Consider the following 19,753-nt stretch of genomic DNA (forward strand, 5'->3'; position numbering starts at 1 on the left):
TCAGAATCCTCCACATTTTGGTGACTATGCCCTGCCATCTTATGTTAAGAGTACAAGTTACCTCTCCATGACAGGTGGTGTTAATCTTGGGTCCAGGCCTGGGGCTGCGAAAAATGACGTCTTGAGTCCCGTTCTTCAGCGACACATCCCCCCTGCAGTGCGGCCAAGCCACCAATGTCTTTTGTCTGAGCTGACCTCCAGGATGTCTTTTCCGTCCTTTCCCGGGCATAGCTCTCCACTGGCAAGTGAGTGCGATTGACTATTACTACCTTACGCAGTGTGATGCCTCCCTCATACGGTTTGAAGCAGAGTCGAAGATGGTGGGAAAGGAACAGGTGTTCCTGACAGCAGCGAAACATTTGGCATCCCCAAAACGGCCTTCTGCAGCGGACGGTCGGTCAAGAAATACCGCCAAAGAAACGTTGCCATCTGAAAAGTGCGCAAATGGAAGTATCCGTGAGACCTAGGATTAGTGAGGTAGGTACCTCAGAGCAAGTACCTACCGCCATGTCTGTTTTAAGCCAGAATGTCCTCCCAGGCTTCCTTCCCAGTGGGCAGTGGTAGCTCCTCGTAGCTTGGGCTGAAATTTTTGTGTGGAGAGGCCGGGGAGGGGTCGCCCCCATGCCGCCAATTGTCGCTCAATGTGCAGAAACAACTTTTTTTTAAATCTTTTTATTTTTATTTTTCTTAACCCACCCAGAAAACGCTTCCCCTCCACCGCGAACCACAACAAGCACATCCACATCCACCACGACGGAATCTCTCCCGGAGCTTCAAAATTGACAACCCATCTTTCCACCCCGAAACCTTTCTTCGGTTGTGCGACCTGCAAACCTCGTCTCTTAGCCCGACGGAAACCTCCATGATCGATACACAAATCTAGTACCCTGCGACGGTCATCTTTCTACTGGTGGCACTCACGCTACCCCTCGTTCTGCGACTTCAGCCAATTTCTGGCCATCTATGAACCAAGTCGACCTCCTTCGCTTCCTCTCCAAGCCCGCAAAGTAAGCCCTTCACTCTCCTGTTAGGACCCTCTGTGAAAACATCATCTTTCGCATGCTCTATCTTCTGATCGATTCTCCAATCCGACAACCATTGACTACCTTCATAACGCCGGCGCATCCTGCTAACGTTTCCCTTCCCTAGGCCCAGATAACACCTGCTTAAACATCAGGCATCAAACACTTCCATAGAAGCATCGCTCTTCTACTACACGCCGTTTCCACCATCCAACCGACCTCTCATCGCGCAGATAACCTCGTCTGCCGGGTCCGATACTCCACCACAGGTATCGGTTTCTGCCAGAGCGAGGCCCTACAACAAGACACAATTCCGATCCTTAGGGTTATTTTCCTACCCCTCAACGCTCGACCTCCCTAACGTCCTCAAGTGACGTTGCACCTTATATACACTGTTTGCTGCTGGCTCCGCCAGCCTCCAAAATCGTCCACCCTCCTGTGGGCCTACTCTCTCAAACGAACGCCGCAAAGTTCGTTTGAGCGGTAGCTAGTGTCCCGCGGACTTCTAGCCCTTTACCGGAAAAGTCATCAAACACCCAAGCTTGCCCTCCTTCGCCTATCTCTCACGAGCTCCCGGGTTGCGCCCAAAGAGCTAGTCCTGCAGAAGATGGTCAACCCCTCCGTCCCCAACGACTACGCCCTCTCTCCGGCTGAGGCTACTCCTCATCTGACAATCAATCATGATGTCGCTGCTGATCTAGACTCGACCAACGCCTTTGAAGGTAATATGACCAAAACAAAATGACAAGCCTCTAATCCGACCGCTTGCTGACAGACTTCCCCCCCAGGCCCTGAGAAGCTCCTCGAAGTGTGGTTCGCCCCCGGCCCCGAGTCCCTCCCCGCGAGCGCCCAGCCCAATGGCCTGAAAGCCGTCTCCGCCGACACCTGGGTTACCATGCTCGACATGGTCAACTGCAAGATCCTGTCAGTCCTTGAGTCTGACTCTGTCGACGCCTATCTCTTGTCCGAGTCGAGCTTGTTTGTGTTCCCCCACAAGCTCATTCTCAAGACCTGCGGCACGACCACTCTCCTCCTGGGCTTGCAGCGACTCCTCCACATCGCGGCCGAACACGCCGGCTTCCCGTTCCATAACGCCAAGGAATCCACCAACGTCAAGGCTGCTGCTACCCCCTACCGAGTCTTCTACAGTCGCAAGAACTTTTTGTTCCCTGACCGTCAGCAGGGTCCCCATCGAAGCTGGAGATCCGAGGTCAAATACTTGGATGACCTGTTCGAGGGTGGCAGTGCCTATATGGTTGGCAAAATGAACGGTGATCACTGGTACCTCTACATCACCACGCCGAACAAAACCTTGACGCCCCCTAGGACTCCTGACGAGGCAGAAGAAGCTGCTGCATTCGCCGCCAGGATTCCCACTGGTAGCGTGGCCAGTTTCAGCAGCGGCTTCGAGGAGCGCAGTGACGAAACTCTTGAAATTCTCATGACCGATCTCGACCCTGAAAATGCGAAGCAGTTCTACTTGGCGGACGCGAGTGCGGTCGCGACCGACAAGTTGCACTTGCCGCAGACACAGGCGGCTCGGGACGATGCCCACCAGAGTTTGGGTGACATGTCTCAGGTTCATGAGAAGGCGGGCGGCGAGGACCATGTCGACGTCTTTGAGAACATCGGCGAGTCTGACCTCAATGATGGCGAACGTGCAGCCACTGAGGCTCTGACTACCGAGGGTCACGCTATTGGTACTGTTGTTTCCGAGGGTTGCGGCCTCTCCAGCGTGTACCCAACCACCAAGTATCCCGGAGCTCGCGTTGACGCCTACCTCTTCAGCCCTTGTGGCTTTTCCGCCAACGGTGTTGTTCCTGCCATTCCCGACGAAGACGATGACTCAAAGAATGAGAAGGGCGGAAATGCTGCTCATTACTTCACTGTCCACGTCACCCCGGAGCCCAACTGCTCATTCGCCTCTTTCGAGACCAACGTCCCTGGAGGCCAGAGTGGTCGTACCACAGCTGAGATCATCGAGCACGTCGTTGACATCTTCAAGCCTGGCCGCTTCAGTGTTACTCTGTTTGAGGCCAAGGGCAAGAGCGCCAACCCCTATGGCATGGGTGATTATGCTTCTCGTGCGACGGCCGTTCAGCGTCTTGTTGACCCTGTCCGTGGGTATCGTCGCATTGATCGCATCGTCCATGACTTTGAGGATTATGACCTCGTCTTCCGCTTCTACGAACGGGATGACTGGGCTGGCGACCGTGAGGCTCGCCTTGGAGAGGAGATGTGAGTTGCCCTCCATGAGGCGCTGGCTATGTTTCCATTCTTCGAACGCGTGATGCATCTAGCCATATTCTGTCCGGCTGCCATTCCGTCCAAAAACGCTCGCTATATATCAAACACGTATCTATGCATGGTAATTTTTATAGTCAGATACTGCCCATCGTTGGCTTCAGGAGCAGGATTTGTATCCGAAAACAGATTGTTCCGTCAATATATCATGATTTGAAGTACACCACACGCCGTCCCACCTATTAGCTTTGTCACTTTGCTTGACATCCTGGGCCCGCTTCACTCAGTGTCTGAGTCTCCAATTGACCTTGATCCCGATGAGATTGATTGCTGGGCAGATTTCTTCCACACTCAACGGGGCCGGCTGGAAGCCACAGCCATCCGGTTCAGCTACAAATTCTTGACCAGCCTCGGGCCGTTATTGACATGTCTACTGATATTGGCAAGGGGAAGCCCAGGCTTGAGTTGGGTCCGCCAACCACGCACAGCTTTCCGAGGCGTTTATGGCTGCTCAGCAGCAGCCGGGCTCTGGAATGCATCGGAAGGATAGGCCTTTGAGTCCCGATGCAGCGGTGCTCCAGCCCACAACCACCCCAGATGGCCGTTGGCCCCCAGCGACCAGTGCCTCGATTTGTCTCGGGCTGGAATGTTGAGATCCCACCCGCCACGCCAGCAAGTGCTGGCAGCCATCGCGAAGACACCAGCCATCCCACCTCAAGTGATATATGAAGCTGCTCGGGGAAGGATATCGGAGTAGAGATGATGGAAGCACAAGCAACAGTCAAGCATCCGATCAACCCGTACCGCCTTCTGCCATGGCTCCTTCTCTCAAAGGCGACGACACCGTCAGTGTCGTCGAGTCGTTGGAGACCAAGTCCTCCATGTCAGGAAGCGATGTTTCCACAAAATCCCCGCCCAAGCCTCTCCCAATCGTAATGATCGCCGTCATGTTTCTCATGATCGTCGCGTCCGGGGGAGGTCTTTGCCTTTCGGCTCTTCAGTTTCGGCCCTCAAAGACTGGCGAGCGTGACTGTCTCAGTCAGAGCTTCATCCTGTTTGGTGTAAGTGCTGCCCCAAGTAGCTGTGGCTCATTGGAATGCGGGCTGACACTTATTCGCAGTCGATGATCTCCCCCATGTACGTGGTGCTACACATCATCGTATCCTTCCGCAACTATCAGGTTGTCAAGAGGCAGTCACTGCAATCACCTTTGGTGTCATGGGCTGTCATTGTTGCCCGCTTGGGTCTCTTGCTCTGGATTCCGGCCGTGATTCTCTCGTCGGTGGCTCTGTCGCATTACCCTGGCTTCGTAACACAAAGCCCAATTACTGAGCTGAACTTCTCAGTATCCGTCATCGGAATGTACGTCGCAACCTGAAGATGCATGCATACAAAATGCGTCTTGCACTGACACTCTTCGACTAGCATTTGCAGCATTGTCGTTATTCTTGTTCTAGAGATTGCATCGCACCCATTCGAGCTGCCTTGCTTCAGACGGCGGAACACGGTCACTTGTCTAGTCAGCGCCTTCGAAAAGGATCTCAAGGACGAGGAAGCCAAGCCTTCAAGCCGGCCAAACAGCCGTCCTGCGACCCCTCCGGCCTACTATTACTTCCCCGCCAACCACCGACACACGATCCCGGCCCCAGCAAGAGCCAAACTCGTCCGCAAAGCCAGCTACCCCAAGCGCCGGGAGCAAATCCCCCCCGTCCCGCCCATCCCGTACCCGCACCCGGACTCCCTCGGCATCATGCTCCCCATCGCAGAGCCGCTGCCTCCTCTTCCCGAGTTGGAACAGACCTCCGTCGCGCCGGCCATCAAGATCACCCCCGCCAACGCGCCCGAATGTCTCTGCCCTGGGAATGGTAAGCTCGCCCCGCCGGCGAACAAGGACAAGCCGTGTCCCCCTCCCCCCGGAACGGCGTGGGCTAAGGATTGGGAGCAGCTAGCCGTTGATACAGGCGTGCGACGAAACGGGTCATTGAGCGACTATGGGTCGACCGTCGAGACGGATACGCTCGATGGGAGGTTCGATACCCGTGGAGTCGCGCTGAAGCCGCCTCTGCCTTCGATCATCGTCACGCATAGTCCAGAGCAAGTCTAACAGCCGAATGATGTGGAAAAGTTGGACAAAGTTCCTTTCTCTGAATACTGTACTATTTGGTTGTCTGGATATGGCGAGGTCACGGATCATGGATTATGGGTCATGGGTCGCGGGTCACGGCTTATGGATTACGGATTATGGGTTATGAGCAGATGAAGCGTTCTTTTGTTATCTTTACGAGTCGTCTTGTTTGATCTCTTTTGTAACAAATCTCGATTCCTTTTTCTTGAATACTATTCTCATGCAATCTTTTGGAGTCCTGGTGATGATCTTCTTCCTAGGATCCAAGTTATTCTCCTCACAATTCTGACGCCTTCCAGCCACTTACATGCCATACCCCAAAATTCCTTCTAGTGGCTTGGCTTCGTATCTCGTGTTGGCCGGGATGGTGCTGTGGAACACTATCCGGGTCGCTCAGCCACTCCAGCGCAATCCTTGTCTTGGCTTCGTTTTTCGCATTCTGTTGAAAACATCTGACGCCCGAGCAAGCAGGCCAGTCATCCCGCAGGAGGCCATCACAGGCTCCGTAAAGGACAATGTGACGATCTACAAAACACGTCAGATGCTCAATATACTCGGATAAGCAGACTTTATAGAGCTGGATGAGACCTTCTAGGCTTTTGGTTCATGATCCTGTACAAAGTAGTCATGGAGGCTGCCGGGTGGATAACGAAGAGTATATAAACGAGGTCACTGCATCAAGCACATTCTAGCCGTCCTCATACATGGTACCATTCTTTGACTACTCGATCTCTGCCATTCATCATCCAACCCCATAATCAGAAGCGAGACTGAGCAGGTTCCTTCGCCTGCGAATTCCAAAATATGAAGGTCCAGAAGCTGCTTCTTCTACCCACTGTCTCCACAGCCAAATCGACGGGCTTCCCTACAGTCACGATATCCTCAGGTCCGATTCAAGGTATCTCAACGAGTCGTCCAAACGCGGTATCTCCAGTGAACAAGTTTCTCGGGATACCCTATGCCTCTATACCGCAGCGTTTCTGCTTACCTCAAGCGCCGAAGCCATGGACAGACACTTTCGATGCCATGGCATTCGGGCCAGCATGTCTCCAAAACTTTGGCATTAACGGCAAGATGTAACTCCAAATATCTGCTTCCCTGCCCCCTGTACTGACTTGATGTTCCTCTCAAAGAGCTCGGTCCAAGACCTGAAGTCTTGGAGGATCTCTTCAATACTCCTGCACCCCCTGGAAGTGAAGATTGCTTGAGCATCAACGTCTTCGCCCCCGCAATTCGATTTCTGGACGCCGGACTTGCGGTGGTGGTCTTTTTCACGGCGGCGGATGGCAATTAGGCCACGGCAGACTCGATCTTTCTACTTTTGCGGCATATGAAAACATCATCGCCGTAACTCTCAACTACCGCACAAATGGTAGGATGCATCCAATCTACAACGATCATCATGTACACAGGTATGTACCCTCAAGAGCTAACCCATGTGCTCTATAGTCTTTGGCTTTCCTAATTCACCTGAGATCCCACAAAGCGAACAAAACCTGGTTTTACACGACCAGCGTCTCGCTCTCCCTTGTGTACAAGAAAATATCGCCTCCTTTGGCAGCAACCCGTCCAAGGTGACAACCTGGGGCCAGTCCGCAGGCTCCTTTTCGGTGGACCACCATCTCAAAGCCTACGCCAACGACGCGCTGGTCCCATTTCCAGCTGCAATCATGTCCAGCGGCCAGATGAGCTTCGGACATCTCGCCCACGCATCGTCCGCAATTGATGCCTGGACGGGGCTTTCGAGTTCAGTCGGATGCGGCAACGTGACGGATGAAATAAGGTGTATGAGGGCCGTTCCAGCGGAGAATCTAATCAGCGCCATGCGAAAGTATCGCATCACTTTCGGACCACACTTCGATAACGTGACGGTCCTTAGCAAGCCAAGTGAACTCTGAAGAAACGGGGATGTTGTCAGAGTTCCTCTTCTGATGGGCACAGTGGAGGAAGAAGGGCGCGGCTTGGTCAATGACAAAGTCAACATGACGGTCTTCTTCAATGCATATCTTCCGCCGCCTCTGATATCATCCGAAGACCTGGAGACGATTGTCTCCTTGTATCGCTCTGATACCCGAGTCAAGAATGACTTTGATCTTGCTTCGGCCATTTACACTGATTTGCTCTGGTCTTGCGTACGTTTTCTCCTCAGCCGATCTCCCCAAAACTTGAAGTCGCTGACGAACAGGCGCAGCCTCAATCCATCCTTGCCTCAATAGCAGCCTCGAGCAACATTTCTACCTGGCGCTATCATTTCAACACCTCCATCCTGAATCTCTTGCCCAAAGAGTACGAGTGGCTTGGCAAGTTTTACGGCTCAGAGATCATTCTTCTCTTCACCGATCCGGACACCACACCTTACACCCCTCAGGCATATGCAGTCTATGAATAATTTAGGGGCGTCATTGGGAAATTTATCAATAGTCCTTCCGCAGGGCCTGGCTGGCCGGCCGTGGGATCGTCTTATGCCCCGCTCGAGGTTGCAACCTTGGGCGATGTGGGTGATACCTCAAGCGTCATGAAAGTGTCGAATTCTACAAGCCTGGATGAAAGGTGTAAGCTTTTCGACAGTATATGGCCCAAACTCGAGGTTATTGAGCAGGGTGGCTAAGAGCCATTACTTTCTATCCTTAGGCTCATTCTCACGGGGATCGATGAACTTGGTCTGCGTAGATATCCTCACAGCAAATCTCATATTACTTGACGACGCTAGCCAAAGGTTCCCTCTGAAGCGCTCGAGTATCTCACTTCATGACACAACCCTCACCGTGCTCCCAGCCTCACCCTTCTCAACCGCCTCCACTCTCGGCCCAATCTTCCTCCAAATCTCTTCGGCAACATCCTCAAGCGTACCTCCAGCGTCAACCACAACCAAATCCTCCTCCTCCTGCCGAAACTCCCGATCGACCCTGCCCTCCTCACCCAACCCACCATCAGGCCCAACGCGCCCCAGACTCAGGCCCCAAAACAGCTCGCGCACCCGCTTCTGAAATTCGGCCTTTTCGTACACCTCGCCGCCCCAGCCCCCGCGCTCCCGGGCGACGGCCTCCTCGAGGTCGAGAAATAAGACGAGGTCCGGTCGGGGGAGACCGATTTCCGGTTGACGCGCCCAGTGGAGGTTCAAGTGGGGGTTCTGTTTCGCGGCGGAGTAGACGATGCCCGAGTGGTAATACCTGTCGCAGATGACGGTGTATCCTGACGCCAGGAGATTTTGGATGTTTTTTCTAGACAGGTGTAAGCTTAGCCAGGTATAATGATATACGCGAAAGGGGGACGACTTACACTGCTTCCCATCTGTTTGCGCTAAAGAGAAGGTGGATGACGTGGTCTTCCATCTCGACTGAGCTCTTGAGATAGGCGTCGATCAATTGACCGATAGGCGTTGTTCTATCTATCATATGACTTCAATTAGTGAAAATAGTTGATGCTTCATCCATATCCAAGTATGGAAGGACCATGGTTGACGTTACAAAAGCTGGATACACACCCGGAAACCTTATAACCTTGACCTTCTTCCCCTCTTCAATCAACCGCTGTTCAAGCAGCTTCACCTGCGTGGTCTTTCCACTGCGATCAAGACCTTCAAATGCGATAAAGGCCCCGCGGACGACGCCCGCCGGCGGCGTGGTGACGGGGAGAGCATCCCCGGCCTGCCCGCCGGTTGCGGCCGAGGTCGCTATGGCCGCCGTGGCAAGGTCATTGATCGATGCCATTGAGTCTCGGAGTTCCTTTTCACAGTGACTTCCGGTGCTCCAATCGCGACTTCTATGGTCCAATGAGCGAGTATGAGTGTGGGACGACTGCGCTGGTGTGAGATGCGAGTGTCGTCGAGTGGTGCGGTTCTGGGTGCGAAGGTGTAATGAGGTGGGCACATGCGGGCCGAGTGGAGCCCCGGAATACGGGCGTTGGAGCGACCGGGCAGGGTGAGGTGAGCGGCTGTCACGTGGGAGTACATCGCGGACCAACAACACCAGATTGCCCATCTTGAAGCGCCCGGATGGTGCGAAGGATGATGCGACGATGGATGGCAGTGTCTTTCGAAAAATGGGCTACACGGTTGCATGGCAAAAGTTGATGGCCAAGATGCATGGTGGGCAAGGTGACAAAAAGGTTCCAAAGCGTTGCAGAAATAAAAGCTTCAATGGTGCTCTATTGATGAGGACATCAATCGCTCAAACAAAACCAAACAATAGCAATACTCCGAACCCAGCTTTGTACAAAACAAGACACCCATATCCGTTGTTCCTACACCAAGAGTGCCCCAGGGTTCCCCGTCGCTCAGTCCTTGCTCGTCCATCCGAAATCCCGAATAACCGTTGCAAACGCCGCATTCATCATAGACCCGTAATTAAAAGATGGTGAATAGTTGGAAGCGAAACATAGTCGAGTCAAATGACCAAAGTGAAGCAAGCCATCATCAGCATTCAGCGACCGCCGCTTCTGATTCATCTTTGGCGCTTCCACTTTCCCACAGCTCAAAGCTCTCACCGGTGCCCTCCATAGGCTCCAAGAGCGCAGCCTTGGCCGCTGTCTCTGTAGATTTGCCCATGAGCTCGTCTACACCTTTTTCTTCCACGGGAACCTCGAGCGGGGCTACTATGGGTTCCGGGACAAGTTCTTTGAGTTCGGGCACTACGGCTTGGGGGGGCACCTCGCTCTCCTCTTCTTCCTCTTCGTCGGCGGGGACAATAATGATCGATGACTCGTCGCAGCCAAAAGCATAGAATTCGCTGGCATCCATCTCGCCCAAAGCTATTCTCTCCTTTTCAAATATCATCTCATCCTCGCTAGTACGACGAGCAGAGCGACGTGCAGATGTCTGGCTCACATCATCGACAGGCGGTACATTCTCCTTGTCGCGACCCTCTGCACGGTCCCTGCTGGCTTTGCGTTCACTCTCCTCATCAGAGCTGATGTCGAGGACACAGGTGCCGTGCTGGAGCATATTGGTCATTTCCTGCTCTGGCGTATCCTCATGGATATCAAAGAACCAAGATGCCTTCAAATCAGGCTCGTCAAGGTCCTTCACGGCATTCCGCGAGGACGTGGCAACGGTAGAACGGGCAGCATAGCTCGGGATAGTGCCCTTGAGAGCAGCATCGAGGCTGAATGGTGCCGAGGAGGATGAAGGGAGGTTGAAGGCAGGCGGATCTACGCGCGTGTAGGGGCCAGCGGTTCTACGACGGTTTGAGAGGATGCCGGATCGCTTGCCGCGAGTTGGCGAACGTCCGGCGGGAGCTGAGAGTGGGGAAGACTTGGCGATAGCCGTGTTGATCTTAGCTGAGGGCGATTTGGGCTGGAGCAGACTGCGAGGGCGAGGTAGGGTAGGCCTTGAGGAGTTCAACACAGGGCTTGCAGCGAGAGGCGCGGCCTTGGTGAGGACGAAGGACGAGGGCTTAAGGGCATCCTTTGACGGGTAGAAGGTTTCGGAGCTCTTAGATCGCTTGGAGAAAGCAAACGGGTCGACATTTTCGCAATCGTCGGTTTCTACGCTGTCTGAAGCTTTGCGCTTACCGCCAGTAGCTGATGGAGCAGCTGTTGAGATTATTAGCGACCATTTGCGCAAGGATTTTGGACATGTTTGGGGCAGGTGCTCAAGTTGGGGGTTTAGGCGCATTCTAGCGGTATGGCGGTCGAGTCTCGCTGAGAGGGCCACATACAGCGCCCGTCATGCGAGTACACAATACGAGAACATGAGAATTGCGGGGGAACACGGGCGTGTTTGGTCGTGGGTTGATCAAACATACCATTCTGTCTATTCTTAATGCTCGTCAGGTTCTGCAATCGGGTGCCGTCGAGCGGCGCAAAGGGTTGACGTGAAATAGACGCCATCGTGTGTGGATCGAAGCGGTTGTGCGCGCAACAGGGCGAGTGGATGTGGTGTTGTGGTTCCGCTGTGCGATGCGATGGGGTGCGATGCGTCGGGAATGGGGGCAACCCAGCCAGCGGCTTTCAGTTTGATGCCCTGGGTCCCAGTTGCTCTGTGATCGACAGTCGGCTCGATTCGTGGAGAATGGGGACTCGTGAGTGAGTTGCAGCGTCCCCTCGTCGATAAGTTCCCTAGAATAGCAAGTCGGTGCCAGACAGACTCGACGGTGTTGAAGCTTTGGGGGCGGCGGTTAGGTGTGCGGTGGAACAGAGTAGCGAGTGTGTGTATTCGTTGTTTATTTGTTATTCTCTTCCGCGCAGTGGAATCGAGTGAGTTGGTTGCAGGAAGAGAGTGATCGAAACGCAGTCGACGAGCTGGCGTGGGGTGGGAAGGGGGGATAGAGAGAGAAAAGAGTGTGAACGAGGTGAGCGTCGGTAGGGAGCAGGGATTACTCTAGACTGAGATTGAGATGCGGTCTCTCTTGAGTGGGAGAGAGAGAGACGCGGAGAGGGCGCGCGCACGGAACCGGGGGTGGGATAGAGAAGGGCGTGTATCGGTAAGGCCTGGGTTTGGGTCCTGCCTGGGCCTGGTCTTGGTCGTGGGTTCGACAAGTGATAGCGCAAGGTAGGTAGTCTGGCGGTGTCTTGTTGGATGGATGCCGATGGAGACGGTAGCAAGCGGCGTTGGTCGCTGAATGCAAGGCCCTGGAGCCAAAGAAAAAAAAGTGGTTTGAAGTTGAGCTACGCTACTGCGTGAGGGACAGAGATGGACCACTCAGTGCACAGAGAAGCAAGCGACGGTATGGTATTTCGAGGAACGGGTGTGCAAGGAGCCAACTAAAGACGTGTACGGATAGTATACGCAGTAAGGACTAGGAATCAGAGTCTAGGCGTCTTGTCAGCAGTTGGAGAGAGATACTTGGATGATGGGATTCACAGGAGGGGAAAGAATAGGGCAGTCTAGGGATGACGGGTACCTTGCTCTAAAAGAGACGCGGAGGCAGCGCAAAGCAAACACGGTCTGGCGTCTGGGTGGAGCAAGAGTTAGTTTTCAGCCGATGGAGACGGAGATGGGACGTGGATTGTGGAAGATGGTGTGCTGTGTGCCAGGGCAAGGGGGCGAGGGATGCCGGGCAGGGTAAGGTAGGACAGTAAATTGATCTGCCATCTGTGGTGTATTGGATCATGGATGCTTGTTCACTCACCTCAGGAAGTTGGAAGTCGAATAAGTTGGGTCGAACGAAGGCTCAAGTCTCGAAACGGCGATGCGCTTTCAGCAGTGTGCCGGTGCGAGATTAGGTGGTTCCGGGAGTCGAACGATGAACCACTGGTGCCTCGACAGGTAACAATGGGAAGCGTTTGTACAGATAGAGAGAGATGAAAGACTGAGACTGGAAGCGCCAGAGACAGACTGAGCCAGAGACAGAGAGACAGAAAGCGACGTGGTAAAACGCGAGAGTTCCGTGACAAGACCAATGGAGACGTCGGATTGCTGGCGTGTCGAGATGGGCCAATGCAGGTGAGAGACACCAAATCATCCCAAAGATCAATCAGGGAAAGTCAGATGCAGCTTTCCTTCCCTTTCCCTGCGAGTACTGCGGTACCTTCCTCAGACCGGGCGGGCACGGCGGGCAGGCGGCCAGCTGGTGATGGGAGAGTGGAGCAGGCACGTACTTACCTCACTGGCGTGCTGGTGTGCTGCTGAGGAAGGAAACACCACACGTAAAATCCCGTCAGGAAAGAGAGACTCGTCGGAAAAGTGGATCTACGGGACAGCGACGTTCATGCGACGGGCTGTATACGTCATATGATTGGTCGGCGCGAGCAGGAAAGGCAGCAGCGGCCAGGCGCACCTCGACCAGAATGCAACTTCCCTCTCCAGTCTCCACTCTTCGTACCGCGATACACGGCCAATTAAACGCGTCTCCAATAAGCGGGGCTCCGACTTGCGACCAGCCAGTAATGTCTTGCCTGTTCTCAGTATGGGCGACGATGGCCCTTCCGTCTCTCCCTCTTTTCATCCGTACAAGTTCGGGCTTCACCAACTGACAACCGAATACCTAGAGCGCGACTTGATTCCAAGGGAGAGTGCGAGACATGCGAATTTGCCTTACGCGCTCATAAAGCCCACATAGCCCGCCAGATTTCCCACTATGCATCCGTATCCGTTCCGTACACTACAGTGATCCTCATCCATACGGCCCACAGACAGGGACCCCTCGCACCCATCGGCAGTGCTTGTGGGCATTGACATTCACCTTCCGAAATGACAGCTGCCCATGCAATTGCGTCCTCTCACTCACTCTCAACTTGGGAGTCTGTCACTGCAGCCCATTCAGGCTTTAGCAGATCATCTTGGCTACGGATATCTTTACCTTACCTTGCTCTAGTGGATACCTGATCTGACTGCCATCACTTTCATCTCAACTCGCCCCGCGAGGCGTGAGTGAGCACTGTTGAACCTCTGGCCATAGCTCCCACAGCTCATCCGTACCTACTATGACTTACATTCATTCTTCTTCATTCTTCCTCCCTTGAATGAATAATAGCACTACTTACTTTTGTCCCGCAAACCATTTCCAAATAATGCCAAAGCACAGGTTTGCCATATTGCTTATTTCTCTTCTCTTTCTTACTCATTCACTTACTCACTCACTCACTCACTCCACCTCGCCATCAAACAGCTCCCCTCATTCCAATATGCCTCGCCGCGACCAATCGAGTTTGGAGCCTTAGCCGCCCTCACTCACACACTACAGCCCTTCCGACGCAAGGGGGAATCCCACCTCCCTCTGACCTCTGCTCTGCCACTTTCCCAGACCTCGTATTGGGACCTTCCTTCGTCAGTTTGCTGAGCACACATTCTCTGGGTGACCTCATACTTCCTCCATGGCCTTGCTTGACCCCACCTCTCATGCTGGACTTGACAGCTGCCCGCAGAACCGCGAGAATGGCACGCCAGGTCTTCCCTCATGGCCACCCAACATCACGGGTGGCCAGACGGTCTTTGGCCTTTCGCCTCCCGTGGTCCGGGTCTCTTTCGTTGCGGGCCTCCGCGCTTTTTAGACGTTCTGATAGCGCAAGTATTGCCTTATGATGCACCTCAACTCTCCTCATGCGGACACAACCCATTGGCCTTTGATCATCGAGGGGACGCCAGCCTTTAGCCATCTTCGCCGCTAATTGGGAAGATCTCACTTCGTCTTCCATTCTCTGGGCTTTGGGCTGGGCCACGGCCATCGTTCTAGAACTTCAATTCGTCGGCTTAAAGCGTGGCTCTTGTGTTGTTGGCCACAATCCCGGGCCGCCCTCGCTACTCAGTCACCAACTCGGTATGAGGATTGCATGAAGATTAAGCATCAGAGTCTCAACACCGCCACGTCAAACACAACACACCGTGCCGTCACAGTCAACTGATGTGAGGCACATCTGCCTCTTTTTGCAATGTCTGTCGAAGTCTATATTTCGGAATCATAAGCAGGGCTCGACTACCTACTTGGTCCAGCAGGCTCCCCCATGTGCCTCGCATAATCTGATGCGAAACATCCACGGGCGCCTGCTGAACTTCTGTGAACGAGTACTCTGACAGCATGATCATCCTTCAGGTCTCTTGCAGATAGCCAGCTGTAGTATTGGACGTAACTGTCAAACGTCTTTGCCCTCGCTAAAGTGGTTCATGCATGCACAAGAAGTCGACAACCTGATTGAGCCACGTCTACAACCCTAATTCAAAATCACCAACCTCACTCCAGCGCTTCCCCAGGCTAACAGATATGACGCCTGTGGCATGCAAGGCCCTGACATCGATGCGTCGGACATCCAAGAGAATGCATGCTGCCATTGCTTCGAGCTCTCAACTCAGCTACTGAAGCTATGCTTCACTTCTTCGCCGTCCGCTGGTCGAAGGGGGGGGGCGGGCTGGTCATTCAGACGTACGTAAGTCTGCATCAATCATTCGCTCCTTGATTCATTCTTGCCATTGTTTCCGGCTTCCTGCAGGTCGGAATTCCTTCTACAACAACCGATGAACGGCCCACCAAAAGCAATCATCTTATTTAGATGGTGCGCTAATGCCGTTGATGCTATAGCGCGCTGAGTAAAGGCGCAGCCGTAGTTCGCCTATCCTATTACAGACTTTTTGAGACATCTCTTGTTCATCCAACTCATCGAAGATCATCTGGATCAAAAAGTCACACAAATGAGACAGCTTTCGTCTCATTGTGTCCATTGTGGCGAGACATGTTCACCGGCATTTCATCCAGCGGCTGGGAGCTGCATCAAGTGGCATAGCGAGACATAGCAACCACCTCCGAAATACAATTGCGGTGGTTGGATATTAGCAATAGAGTTTCACTGTCAGCTCCTCTTCTGTATCATTCTGAATTTCCGTTCCTTTTGCCTGTTGCTCTGCATCATCATCAATGCCCTCTGCGCTGCAGTCAATGAATACTCCCGGCGGGCAATCGGCGCCACGGTGGGTCCCTTCGCTTCCGATGTTAGCGGGCGACGTGCAGGGACATCGGCGTTTCAGACGACATCTCGGCCGATAGGGGGCACAAGGGGAAACAAAAATGAGGAGGCTGGGAGAATTTCTAGACTAGGGGCGAAGAGTTCCCAGCCTCTTGATTTTCTCGAAAAGGAGTTTGGAGATTTGCTCAAGTGTTTAAATGCCTTTTACCCCTCTCTAAGCCCCTGCTGCGGACGTGTAATGCGGGTTTGTTCGCCCCCTTGCATGGCACTGTGGGCTTGCGCCGGTACACCGTGACACCGTACAACGCCGCCGGCTATGAGAAACCTGGAAAATATGGAAGCATATGTTCGGTCAATCCTGTAATGGGTGGCTGAGGTCTGCATAATGATGGACACGTGGCTAGCTTGTGGCAATTCGTAAGACGGAGCGCTCGTGGCTGGAGCCTAGCAGCAGTGCACTGTTGAGTCCAAGGCTGCGAGTCTCGGTTGATTTCATATCGCTAGATGATAAGGGTGAAATTCGGCTCTCAGGCTTGATGAGGTGAAGACATCTTGAAACGAGGTGGCTGGTCGAACGTTCCCAGCTTCCAGATAGTGTGAGGTTGTTTTGAAGTTATCGCCAAATCCATCGTTGTCTCAGTGATTGATATCTTGAACAACCCTGCCAGACTCTGTGACACCGTATAACCCAAGTTCGTTACCACTTGTAACAGCCCCAATACCATTCGAATGAATGTAGTCATCAGCACCTGCCTACAGAGTTACCTCAAATAATGGAGCCAAGTAGTCAGGCAAAACGGCCTCAGCGGAGCATCAGTGAACCCTCGATATACGCACGAAACATTGATAATATTGCCATATATGAAAATGAAGACACACTAGAAATCGTTGAAGGACAAGCTTCATGGCTTTACGAGGCGTGGATCTTTGGCAGATGTCTTCGAGATTTCCAACGTCGGTAGTCAGTCCTTCATCGGTGCCTGATTCAAGCTCTCATACCGGCATTTGTTGGTATCGAGCAGTGGTTGTCTGCATGTTATGACTATATATCTTGATTTCACCCCGAGAGGACATCTACTTTGAGAACATGATTGCATTCACGTCATTAAGTATCTTGCAAAGCTCCACCCGCCACGGTTTCATCCACATTACGCAGGATATATATCTGAAGTGAATATTCAGAGTGCGCACAGGACTGTGAAACTTGCAAATTGTATGTAGTTGGTTCTTTCAAGTTCAGATAACTCAATTAAGCTTGCCAAGGAGCCCTCAGCCATGAAACGGAAATGAGCGACGTCGTTGATTCCATACACACCTACTAACATTAATCATGGCAAAACACCTTGGTCTAAGACTAAGAGACACTAGATGGCTTTCACCATTACAAGGACATCTGGACATACATCATTCATCACCAAGCTTAAGAATGTGTATCTACTGATTATTCCATTTCCTTAACGCATCTTCAAGCCACAGCTACTCATATAGAGCATCTAAAAGAGTCATACTTGATACATTGGTGTCTCGAAACCCTACCCGTTTTCACCTTGGATGACACTTAGAGCCTGAGACTGTACCTTGTAAGCTCTTTGGTGGACAGTGGTCAGATGGAGACTTCCAATGGTAAGCACCATTGCCGCGCTTCGAAGAGGTCAATCCTAGGGCTCGCCATAAGGACTTCATAAGCGGTTATCGAAACGTGAATAATGAGACACAATGATTGGATTCATATTTGCCTAATGAAATTCGAGACAGGTTCTTCAACTGTAGGTATGTTCATCTGTTTCGCTGTTATTATCACAAGTTACAATCATGAGCTTTCAGCTCGTTACAAAGATTGAATGCAAATAATATGAGGGAACAGAGAATTTTTTAGAACCACCAATACGAGAAGTACATTCCGTCGCCTTTACGTTTTTATTCAAAAGTCTGCCTGCCTGCTTCTACCGGCTTTAGGCGCCGCCGGTATAACATTTGGCCGTGTTCTCATATCTTAAGTCGTCTTGACAGTAGCTTGTAATCGCATATGTTTAGAAGTAACAAAGCAGATGGAGAGTTGACGTGGCGAACAAAGTCAGGTATAGCGCCTTTGGGTGTAAGATTGAATGACGGTTCAACAAGACGAATCTGAAATGCCAAAAGTTAGGGAATACGGAATCTCACAGCTGAAGAATACGGTGTGAGTCTTTTTGACTTGTTAAGATTACAAGAACCCGCAACCAAATTTTAAGTAAAGTAATTATTCATCTTACTAGTCAAAATATTGTCGAAAAAGCACTACTGAAGCTTCGAACGAACTCTCTTCCTCAAGAATCTTGATCAAAGAATGTAGCAAGAATGCTGGACAACATGATTCAGGATTAAACATGTAAATTGCATCTCAAACGCCAACTACACCTAGTGCCCGTTATGCCACGCGCCGATGAAATGAAAAAGAATTTGTTTCATGTACGACAACGTATGGAGATATTTAAGTCTCATAAATTGATGACATTATCACCAAGGCAATAAGATATCACAGGTTATCACGTGGAAACGTCATTGACGATATCTAAACTCATGACACATGATTTATTTCATTTAGCCTACTGTATGTGGACTTTCTATTATCATTATACTTCCGTGCCACACGGATCCATCCCTCAACCATCTCTCGGGTTACACTAGGTATGGTAGTCGTCAAGTACCGAGGTCTTGTTGTTGGCCGAGCCAGCCTCGCGTCTAGTGAATGGTAAGGGGGGATGTATGGGTTGGTGAAGTGCGCTTAAGGAATGTGATTATTGCGTATTGCGTCTTGCGTAATGTAGAAGATATGTTTGATGCCTTTAAGCGAACCAGCTCTTGACCCAGTCGGCGGCGCGCTTGTAGCCCTTGTAAGTGCCATAGGCACTGTAAGTCTGAGGGACCGGGGTGGGGCTCGGGGTTGTGGCCGGCGGGGCACCGTAGGTGCCGTAGCTTCCGTACTTGCTGTAGTCGTACTTGCCGTAGTTAGTGTAACCCGATGTGGCTTGAGGGGCGGGAGCGGGAGCGGCCTCGGCGTTGGCCTCGGCAACAGGTGCGGCGAAGGCGGCCGAAGCGGCGGTGAGGATGAGAATGGCGGAGACCTTCATGTTTGCGTTTGGTGAAGAAGAGAAGTATATAAATAAAGCGGCTTGGCTGGTTGAAGTGACTTTGGCTCTGACGACTTGGTTGTGTGAGATGATTGTTTGATGTGTGATGAGGATGAGAGAGAGAGAGAGAGAGAGAGAGAGAGAGAGATCGTGGACTGATGGTGGGATCACGGGCAATACTTATGGAAGAGCCAAGCTGAGGTTGAAGCTGCAGACGATGGTGTTGTCTGGCACTCTTCCATGACTACTACTCCGGCCACCCTTGAGCCCGAGTGATGAGGGTATACACGCCGTATCTGGGATCGTGCTGATGACCTAGTAATCGTTGAGATGGCGTTTCCATTTGGTGGATGAAGAGTCTCCAGGCTAATGTGAGCGGCTGCAAGGGAGCCCTTGAACTGAGAGCTCGCCAGGATCGAAGACACAATGCCTCTGGAAGCGGGGGTACGCCTTGTAGGCAGAAACTTGCAAGATTACAGGGTAGGCGGTTGAATGGGTTGTGAATGGCGTCACAAGCTCATCCGGATGCGTCCGGGATGGCCGCAGGATGTTAGGAGTAGCCTCACGATGTCTCGAAGCCATCGGGCGATGTGTATACCACGCTAGAAGGGGGGCTCGCATGGCTTAGAGGACTTTAACACCCGGCTAAGAGATCGTCCTCGTATTCTTGCATCTCTGATGGCGCGAATGATGCAGAGATCATTGCATGTGGGTGTCATGACCGGGCAAGGGAGCTCCGAAAGGACCAAAGTTGGCATTAGTCAAAGCTCACCTATGGATCAAAGATCACGTTAACTGCCACTGCTGGAAATGGAGCCGGGATCCAGTCCAAGATGTGAGTTCTTCACCTTATGCTCGAAGGTTGAACTGTAAAACATGTCTCGTCATTCGGTCACAGACAAGCACGATGCGAGCTC

General features: G+C 52.3%; 7 protein-coding genes across 7 annotated transcripts; 3 read left to right on the top strand and 4 right to left on the bottom strand.

Moving 5' to 3' along the window:
* Window positions 1-1,629: 1,629 nt before the first annotated feature.
* Window positions 1,630-3,264, top strand: BDZ83DRAFT_722215 (adenosylmethionine decarboxylase; the record flags this gene model as incomplete). Its single annotated transcript, XM_060512451.1, has 2 exons — window positions 1,630-1,744; window positions 1,811-3,264. The coding sequence occupies 2 exons, from the start codon at window positions 1,630-1,632 to the stop codon at window positions 3,262-3,264; spliced, it is 1,569 nt and encodes a 522-aa protein (XP_060361351.1).
* Window positions 3,265-4,081: 817 nt separating this feature from the next.
* Window positions 4,082-5,370, top strand: BDZ83DRAFT_755324 (uncharacterized protein; the record flags this gene model as incomplete). Its single annotated transcript, XM_060514593.1, has 3 exons — window positions 4,082-4,327; window positions 4,387-4,628; window positions 4,692-5,370. 3 exons carry the CDS (start codon window positions 4,082-4,084, stop codon window positions 5,368-5,370), a joined length of 1,167 nt encoding a protein of 388 aa, XP_060361352.1.
* An 825-nt stretch (window positions 5,371-6,195) lies between these two features.
* BDZ83DRAFT_722217 (Alpha/Beta hydrolase protein) lies at window positions 6,196-7,999 on the top strand (the record flags this gene model as incomplete). Its single annotated transcript, XM_060512452.1, has 7 exons — window positions 6,196-6,467; window positions 6,538-6,655; window positions 6,804-6,807; window positions 6,841-7,278; window positions 7,312-7,523; window positions 7,583-7,695; window positions 7,786-7,999. The coding sequence occupies 7 exons, from the start codon at window positions 6,196-6,198 to the stop codon at window positions 7,997-7,999; spliced, it is 1,371 nt and encodes a 456-aa protein (XP_060361353.1).
* A 138-nt stretch (window positions 8,000-8,137) lies between these two features.
* On the bottom strand, window positions 8,138-9,101 carry BDZ83DRAFT_755326 (thymidylate kinase; the record flags this gene model as incomplete). The annotated part of the gene is made up of 3 exons (XM_060514594.1): window positions 8,138-8,612; window positions 8,671-8,779; window positions 8,876-9,101. The coding sequence occupies 3 exons, from the start codon at window positions 9,099-9,101 to the stop codon at window positions 8,138-8,140; spliced, it is 810 nt and encodes a 269-aa protein (XP_060361354.1).
* Window positions 9,102-9,805: 704 nt separating this feature from the next.
* On the bottom strand, window positions 9,806-11,220 carry BDZ83DRAFT_585625 (uncharacterized protein; the record flags this gene model as incomplete). The annotated part of the gene is made up of 2 exons (XM_060505863.1): window positions 9,806-10,923; window positions 11,136-11,220. The coding sequence occupies 2 exons, from the start codon at window positions 11,218-11,220 to the stop codon at window positions 9,806-9,808; spliced, it is 1,203 nt and encodes a 400-aa protein (XP_060361355.1).
* Window positions 11,221-16,237: 5,017 nt separating this feature from the next.
* On the bottom strand, window positions 16,238-16,831 carry BDZ83DRAFT_632424 (uncharacterized protein). Its single transcript, XM_060508970.1, has one exon. The coding sequence runs from the start codon at window positions 16,467-16,469 to the stop codon at window positions 16,254-16,256; it is 216 nt and encodes a 71-aa protein (XP_060361356.1). The 5' UTR covers window positions 16,470-16,831; the 3' UTR covers window positions 16,238-16,253.
* A 1,423-nt stretch (window positions 16,832-18,254) lies between these two features.
* Window positions 18,255-18,836, bottom strand: BDZ83DRAFT_795190 (uncharacterized protein; the record flags this gene model as incomplete). The annotated part of the gene is made up of 2 exons (XM_060515831.1): window positions 18,255-18,519; window positions 18,573-18,836. 2 exons carry the CDS (start codon window positions 18,834-18,836, stop codon window positions 18,448-18,450), a joined length of 336 nt encoding a protein of 111 aa, XP_060361357.1. The 3' UTR covers window positions 18,255-18,447.
* Between the last annotated feature and the right edge of the window lie 917 nt (window positions 18,837-19,753).

Source organism: Colletotrichum acutatum (assembly GCF_030867785.1).
Source record: "Colletotrichum acutatum strain CBS 112980 chromosome Unknown BDZ83scaffold_98, whole genome shotgun sequence".
Classification (NCBI taxonomy): domain Eukaryota; kingdom Fungi; phylum Ascomycota; class Sordariomycetes; order Glomerellales; family Glomerellaceae; genus Colletotrichum; species Colletotrichum acutatum.

Coding starts and splice junctions, on each gene's coding strand:
- BDZ83DRAFT_632424 (XM_060508970.1), bottom strand. CDS start 16,469: ATGACTACATTCATTCGAATGGTATTGGGGCTGTTACAAGTGGTAACG.